The sequence below is a fragment of the Atractosteus spatula genome, chromosome 28, assembly GCF_055471065.1.
Source record: "Atractosteus spatula isolate fAtrSpa1 chromosome 28, fAtrSpa1.hap1, whole genome shotgun sequence".
NCBI classification, from domain to species: Eukaryota; Metazoa; Chordata; class Actinopteri; order Semionotiformes; family Lepisosteidae; genus Atractosteus; species Atractosteus spatula.
This window is the reverse complement of record NC_142733.1, coordinates 2,707,464-2,715,708: the sequence shown is the minus strand read 5'-3', so window position 1 is coordinate 2,715,708 and position 8,245 is coordinate 2,707,464. Positions and strand designations below refer to the sequence as shown.

Below are 8,245 nucleotides of genomic sequence, written 5' to 3'. Positions count from 1 at the left end.
TGTGTTATTATTAGTATTATCATCGCCTGTAAGCGCTTCTGTTATCTCCCAGTGAAGTGGCACCAGACCTGCAGAAACCTGCGAGCTTCTGGAACCCAAATTATTCCGGTTCTGGACGAAGCTATACTGTCCGTTCTCGAGAAAGGCGTTGCTGCCGGATATAATGTATATCTGTTCGTACTTTTTGCCTGTGTGCATTTTTGTACTTGAACCCCGCACTGAAGGCTACAGGCTACTTCCTGTAACTTTGCGTTTGAATTCATGCCTGTATAATGTTACCGCTGCTGGTGCTGCGGCTAGTTCTTCAGCCCTGACACGTGACTGTCCAGAGGCAACCGAGGACTTCCTATTGCCAAGCAACCGTATTGCGTCCGTCGTTGCCAAGCAACGTCCGAGCGCCGGCCACAGCGAGAAGTTCTGCATTTCCACGGGACAGGAGCTGGAGGTAGGTACGCGGGTACCAAAGTAAATAAACACACCTTCAGTAGGAAATCAAGCAGTAGGAAGAGTGCCGCAATGGTAGAGTTCGTTCCGGGCTCGAATGTCTCCTGGGTTTCCTAGCTTTCCTGCACCACAGAAGGACGAGGTAGGCGCTGCAGGAAAGTTCGGACGTATCGTGTAACAGCGAGCTAGAATAGGCGCAATGCTGTATTAAAGCCTTAAAAATAAATACAAAATTGCTACTAAGTACATCTAGTAGCATTTGCCTTTCTGTGCAAAGCTGGGGAGTCAGCAGGTGAGGTACAGTAAGTGTGCACACCTCAGGGTGCACCAGCTGGTGGAGTCTGCACTGGTGTCCTGGCCGCTGGACTCATTGCTCTGGTGTCCTACAGCACAGCTCCACACTGCTGCTATCATACGATCTTTCCAGATTTTCTGTGACTTTGGCTTCTGTCTTGTTTATTCTGTTGCAGCACCAGTGAGTTCCCCATGGCCAGCAGGATCGAGGCTCTGGCCAGACCCAAGCCCAACTTGCTGAAATATCCCGACAGGTGGGCACAGCCTCCTGCTTCCTCGGGGGCGGCACCCCAGCCGAGTGGGCTGAGCGGGAATACACACCTGTGTGTCCAGACAGCAGGGCCGCAGGGCTGTACTGTCACACACCTGTGTGTCCAGACAGCAGGGCTGCAGGGCTGTACTGTCACACACCTGTGTGTTCAGACAGCAGATCAGCAGGGCTGTACTGTCATACACCTGTGTGTCCAGACAGCAGGGCCGCAGGGCTGTACTGTCACACACCTGTGTGTCCAGACAGCAGGGCCGCAGGGCTGTACTGTCACACACCTGTGTGTCCAGACAGCAGGGCTGCAGGGCTCTACTGTCACACACCTGTGTGTCCAGACAGCAGGGCTGCAGGGCTGTACTGTCACACACCTGTGTGTTCAAACAGCAGATCAGCAGGGCTGTACTGTCACACACCTGTGTGTCCAGACAGCAGGGCCGCAGGGCTCTACTGTCACACACCTGTGTGTCCAGACAGCAGGGCTGCAGGGCTGTACTGTCACACACCTGTGTGTCTAGACAGCAGGGCCGCAGGGCTGTACTGTCACACACTGTGTGTCCAGACAGCAGGTCAGCAGGGCTGTACTGTCACACACCTGTGTGACCAGACAGCAGGTCAGCAGGGCTGTACTGTCACACACCTGTGTGTCCAGACAGCAGGGCCGCAGGGCTGTACTGTCACAAACCTGTGTGTCAGACAGCAGGGCTGCAGGGCTGTACTGTCACACACCTGTGTGTCTAGACAGCAGGGCCGCAGGGCTGTACTGTCACACACCTGTGTGTCTAGACAGCAGGGCCGCAGGGCTCTACTGTCACACACCTGTGTGTTCAGACAGCAGATCAGCAGGGCTGTACTGTCACACAACTGTGTGTCCAGACAGCAGGTCAGCAGGGCTGTACTGTCACACACTGTGTGTCCAGACAGCAGGTCAGCAGGGCTGTACTGTCACACACCTGTGTGTCCAGACAGCAGGGCCGCAGGGCTGTACTGTCACACACCTGTGTGTCCAGACAGCAGGGCCGCAGGGCTGTACTGACACACACTGTGTGTCCAGACAGCAGGGCCGCAGGGCTGTACTGTCACACACCTGTGTGTCCAGACAGCAGGGCCGCAGGGCTGTACTGTCACACACCTGTGTGTCCAGACAGCAGGGCCGCAGGGCTCTACTGTCACACACCTGTGTGTTCAGACAGCAGATCAGCAGGGCTGTACTGTCACACACCTGTGTGTCCAGACAGCAGGTCAGCAGGGCTGTACTGTCACACACTGTGTGTCCAGACAGCAGGGCCGCAGGGCTGTACTGTAACACACCTGTGTGTCAGACAGCAGGGCTGCAGGGCTGTACTGTCACACACTGTGTGTCCAGACAGCAGGTCAGCAGGGCTGTACTGTCACACACCTGTGTGTCCAGACAGCAGGGCCGCAGGGCTCTACTGTCACACACCTGTGTGTCCAGACAGCAGGGCCGCAGGGCTGTACTGTCACACACCTGTGTGTCCAGACAGCAGCGCCGTAGGGCTGTACTGTCACACACTGTGTGTCCAGACAGCAGGTCAGCAGGGCTGTACTGTCACACACCTGTGTGTCCAGACAGCAGGGCTGCAGGGCTGTACTGTCACACTGTGTGTCCAGAAAGCAGGGCTGCAGGGCTGTACTGTCACACACTGTGTGTCCAGACAGCAGGTCAGCAGGGCTGTACTGTCACAGACCTGTGTGTTCAGACAGCAGGGCTGCAGGGCTGTACTGTCACACACCTGTGTGTCCAGACAGCAGGTCAGCAGGGCTGTACTGTCACACACTGTGTGTCCAGACAGCAGGGCTGCAGGGCTGTACTGTCACACACCTGTGTTTCCAGACAGCAGGGCCGTAGGGCTGTACTGTCACACACCTGTGTGTCCAGACAGCAGGGCCACGGTGCTGGTGTCCTGTACTGTCACACACTCTCCTCTCCCTCAGTGCTTTTCCTATGATCTTCTGCTGGCATTTTGGGCATTTTAAGCTGACAGGTTATCCTGATAGCTGTGTTTTGTAGTACAGAAAAACCAGCTGCTACAACAGCTCATGTCAGCTGCTTCCGTACAGTTGACCCTGAGCTGCTGTGATCAGGCCTTTGAGAGTCGTGATCAAAGTAAATTAAAGATGCTTAATTACATCCTATTATAAGGCTTATTTAATGCCATTTTGTGTTATGCTTGGATTTTTCTCAATCAAATTGAATAATAACAGCCAGAGCTTTTAACATAATAGAAAAAAATAGTGGAGGCTCTTAGTAAAGGGTCTGTGCTCAGCGGCTGCGAGGTTGTTGTTTAAAACCCACATTGCAGAGGCTTCCTGGTCTGGCTCAGTTGCAGGAGATGACCACCTCTCCTCCCCTTGGTGTTTATCATCCTGTTTCTGAACGATAGCTCATGGCTTCAGGAGCAGAGCAAACGGAGCTCAGAACAAAATTGTTGTGAGTCTTTTGAGAATGGTGAGGCGTGAAAGAGAACCAGGACCCTGTCTGGCCCGTCTGATCGATCCGGGACCTCGTCCAGCTGTTTCTGGAAGGAAACCAGGGTATCCTAGCATAGGATAGGCAGCCAGCTTGTTCCATGCTCCCACCGCCATCTGTGTAAAGATCCTCCTTCTCTCTGTTTTAAAGGCACCTCCTGCTATGTCCCTCTTGTGTCCCAGTGCTGGGATGCCCTCAGGCACAACTGGCCATGCTGTCTGCTGTCATGTGTCCACATTCTTCAAACCCCCATGACTCTCCGCAGGGCTTGTCAGTTCCCTCTTCTGTGCCACCCTGTCAGCTGATCCCTGTCTTTATTTGCAGGCGGTCGGTCTATTGGCTTGATGCCCTTCCCCCGGAGAAGAACGGACCCACCACCTTCGGTAAAGACTTCCTCTTCCCCGCTGGCATTTGATCATTACAACCTCCAGTCTTCTATAGTGTTTACAGGGGCTCAGCAGGAATGATGATAGGCAGAGTCATAGATCGATATAGATCCCAGAACTGATCAGTATGAATTATGGGCACCAAGAATAGTTCTGTGTTCAGTAATGATGAAAATGGTTTTCCTTTCCTCAGCTCTGAGCCCACGACTCTCCCAGCTGTGTCAGTTCAGAAGGCTCAATAGCAGCTTCCAGGAGGACAGGTCTGGCTTCTGCTGTTTTTTCCTACGAAGCTGTTTCACTAATGCTGTGGGAGCTCAGCTCTCGTGTGACATCCACGTCGTGGTGGGACTGACAGGCAGCCTTCGATGAGCAGTCCTGTCTGTCTTCCTGGGCCTAACATCAGGACAGGCCCTACTGGCCGAGATAAGAATTGCACCAACCCAGAAACTGGATCCTTGAGACAGGGCTACTCGACATACAGCCCCTCCAATCTGCTCCATTACACAATTTTGACACTGCTTCATTATTTAGCGGATCATTAGAAGGACTGGTTTCCTCCAGGTGCTCCAGTTTCCTCCCACAGTCCAAAGACATGCTGGTGGGTGAGCTGGTTTCAGGGAACACTGGTCCTGGTGTGAGTGTGTGTTTGTGTTTGTGTGCCCTGTGATGGACTGTATCCCATCCAGGGTGACCCCACCTTGCGCCTCTCTCCTGCAGGGATGGGCTCCAGCTACCCCCTGACCCTGAATTACAAAACGTGGTTAGAAAATGGACAGATGGCATGACGATTCAGGAGTTGTTCACATGAAAATAGTGCAGTGGAGTAGATTGGAGGAGTTGCACATTGAGTAGGTCTGATTTATTTTATGAAGCCAGGTTGTAATCATTCTTTTGTAAAGCTGATAAACCTATATTTAGTATCATTCTATTTGGAGATTTTTCTGTTTAATAATCCAGCCCAAAAATACCCACATCAACATCATCATCATTATTATACTGAGTGTAGTGATACCAGTGTGTAACCCCGCTGACTATGGTGACACAAATGTGTAACCCTACTGACTGTAGTGACACGAGTGTATAAGCCTTCTGATTGCGATGATAGGAGTGTGTCACCCTTCTGACTGTTGTGATATTAGTGTGTAACCGTGTTAACTGTGGTGATATGAGTGTGTAACCCTGCTGACTGTCGTGACACTAATGTGTAACTCAGCTGACTGTAGTGATATGAGTGTATAAGCTTGCTGATTGTCATAAGATAAGATCCCTTTATTGGCCATATACAATTTCTTGCATTAGGAATTTGTCTTTTCACATACCCCAACTTGCTCCATGAGACACACAGACAGGGAGAGAAACTTGGGGTCAGAGTGCAGGGTCACCCATTTATACAGCACCCCTGGAGCAGCTAGGGTTAAGGGCCTTGATCAGGGGCCCAACAGAGTAGGATTCCTCTGCCAGCTTTGGGATTTGAGCAACCTTCCAACCAGAAGGCATAGCCACAGTGCCACCTCTCCGCCCCCAAAAAATACGGAACGCTTTACGAATTTGCATGTCATCCTTGCGCGATACGAGTGTGTCACCCTGCTGACTGTGGTGATATGAGTATGTAACCCTGCTGACTGTGGTGATATGAATGTGTAACCCTGCTGACTCTGGTGATATGAGTGTGTAACCCTGCTGACTGTGGTGATATGAGTGTGTAACCCTGCTGACTGTGGTGATATGAGTGTATAACCCTGCTGACTGTGGTGATATAAGTGTGTAACCCTGCTGACTGTGGTGATATGTGTGTAACCCTGCTGACTGTGGTGATATGAGTGTGTAACCCTGCTGACTGTGGTGGTACAGTTGCACAACCCCGCAGTAAGAGTGTCACCCTGTCCCCCGCAGGCCCTCCCCGCTCTGGACGGTGAGCACAGCAGCACTGCGAGCCTTACCCTCAGAGAGGCTGCAAGTGCTGGCCCGGCCCCAGGCCCCCAGCCTGCACTGGATGCCTGATCGCCCCCTGGTGTCCAAGGTAGAGTCTTGCGTCTCCCAATGCTTGCACTGTGCAGCACAGTTCAGACTCCCTCTGTAGGGCAACTAGAGATATTATACTGCATATAATCTACCATCACATTCTGGGTATTTCATGCTTGATACCTTACTGTAAATACATTTGCAGCTATAGATGCAATATTAAAAAATAATGAAATACATTTACTTTTCTTCTTTATCCATGCAATATGAACAAGAGTCCTGTAGGAGGTCAAACCTGAAGTAGATGTGAGTGCTGTGCAATCCACTGTAAGAAACAATTCACAAATCACCATCGAATTTTTTTTTCCCAGGAAATGAGTGTATCTGTAACAGTCCCCCAAACTGACACCTCTCTCTCTCATGGAGACCTCACCACTGCAGCTGCTGTTGTTCCACGCCGCTCTCTGTCGCCCCCTGCAGGTCAGCGAGGCAGTGCTGGGCGCCGTGCCCAGTGCCCGGGTCTGCCAGCTGGCGCAGCCCAAGAGACTGGCCCCCCTCTGGGCTTCAGCAGAGACAAGTGGAGACCCCTCGCTCTCTGAAGCTCCCCGATGTGCCGGCACATCCCCACGGATTGACCTGCTTGCCAGTGAGTTGTCCTGCACTAGGACCTAGATCTGCTCTGTGTGTCGGTGGGAAGTTTCTGATGTGCCACCTGATGGCAGCTTTCTGTGTCCCAGCATCTCTGGCACTGGGAGCTGGCTCTGGGTTGGTTCTGGGTTTTGGGGGGCGTGCTGATTTCTTCTCAGACCCCTCGATCGGGGCTGAATGTCTCACACCTCCTGTGTCTCCCTCACCAGCTCCAAAGGCAGAGCACCGCCTGTACCGGCCCGACAGGGACGTGGCCTGGCCCGTGCCGCCGTCCGCGCGGGGCGCCGTGGCCTCCGACCGGCTCCTGGTGCTGGCCAAGCCGCGGGCGCGCAGGGCGCCGTCAGACGGGTGCGACCCCTACCGGGTGAGCCCCGCGGCCCGGCGGGCCCAGGCCACCCCCCGCACGCTGGAGCTGAGCGCCCCCCTGGCACGGAAACAGCGGCAGAAGAAGGCTTGACGCGATCGCGCGGGGGGGCGGGGGGGCTCCCCTCTCCTCCTCCTGGGGAATAAAGGCACGCTGGGGGCTGGGGCTCCTGCAGCACGAGCAGTCTGGTGGTTTTGTTCCTTCCTCTGTCACAAGTGGCTGTGTGTGGATTTCCGCGCCCGGTCCTGATGAGCGCTGGGGTCCTGTCCCCCCTGGTCCAGCACTGCAGGCTGATCCCAGAGAGTTTATCAGCTTCGCTTTCGTCCCCTGGGACCCCAGCTCCAGCCCTGACAGCCAGAACTGCTGTCAGTGGAGCAGCTGAGCCGCTGGGTGCTGGGTTGGGGGGGGGGGGTGGACCTGTAGGTTTTCTGTTTGAGCAGCTCTGGTCCTCTTGGTGCCCCGAAAAGCCTTCTGAGTTCATTGTCGTCATCATCAGCATCATCATAAGTCATTGGTGATCCCCCGCATGATGAAGGTCTCCCCATGGCTGTGTCATACTGCCCTCTAGCTGGTATCAGTGCTCGTCTGGAGCGCTCTGTGGTGACGTGCTGTGGAGGGCGCTGTGTCAAACAAATCTGATTGATTGAATGGTTAGTTGGTTGGTTGGTTGATTTCCTTTCAGCTGAGAATCCCTCAGCGAATAAACTTGAAGATTAATCATCATTCTCTTTACAGCAGACTTCACATTTTAATCTTATGCTTATGAAACCAAAAATTGATTTAACGTGATAATCCAAGGGTATGCTCACTTTTATTTTCAATAAAACTAATGTCTCATATGATTTTCAATATGATATGTGTAAACTAAACATCTGTAAATGTAGGTGCAGTTAGATGTGTTTCTAACTGCATGGTGCTCAGATGCAGTCCTACCTCAGTGTTTCATGAACCTGCTGTGATTCTGAAGCCCCAGGCAGACTCTTGCTGTGGTTTCAGGGGGACAGCGGATCTCTGCCCCTGCAGGCTGGGATCTGCTGCCCTCAGCTTCTCGAGAGGCTGTGACGACCCGCCAGGATCACTGGTTCTTACCCACCTGGCCAACGGGGCTGATGCAGGCAGCTAGGGGCCTGTTTTAAAGTCCACTGCAATCCTGGTGTCTATCCCCCGGTTCTGACCAGCACCTCAGGACCAGACGATGTAAAATAGCCGAAAAGCAGAACAGACCCATTTCTCCCCTTTGCTGAAAGGGGGGGTGTTCTGTTGTAATTGTCCTGGTGACGGGACTGTCCAAGATCTCGGCTCATGTTTTATCCATCCACAGCACGTGGTTCTGCTGGCACTGGGAGTCAATGAGCTGCTTTGGAAAATGTTTTTCTTTTCTTCCTGCCTGC

General features: G+C 53.0%; 1 protein-coding gene across 1 annotated transcript; it reads left to right on the top strand.

Moving 5' to 3' along the window:
• The first annotated feature begins 317 nt into the window (after positions 1-317).
• On the top strand, positions 318-6,947 carry spmap2 (sperm microtubule associated protein 2). Its single transcript, XM_088907950.1, has 7 exons — positions 318-445; positions 915-992; positions 3,819-3,877; positions 4,074-4,140; positions 5,774-5,900; positions 6,323-6,488; positions 6,700-6,947. The coding sequence occupies exons 2-7, from the start codon at positions 931-933 to the stop codon at positions 6,945-6,947; spliced, it is 729 nt and encodes a 242-aa protein (XP_088764076.1). The 5' UTR covers positions 318-445; positions 915-930.
• The last annotated feature ends 1,298 nt before the right edge of the window (positions 6,948-8,245 follow it).

Coding starts and splice junctions, on each gene's coding strand:
- spmap2 (XM_088907950.1), top strand. CDS start 931: ATGGCCAGCAGGATCGAGGCTCTGGCCAGACCCAAGCCCAACTTGCTG. Junction 993..3,818: donor TTGCTGAAATATCCCGACAG/GTGGGCACAGCC, acceptor CTTTATTTGCAG/GCGGTCGGTCTATTGGCTTG. Junction 6,489..6,699: donor ACGGATTGACCTGCTTGCCA/GTGAGTTGTCCT, acceptor CTCCCTCACCAG/CTCCAAAGGCAGAGCACCGC.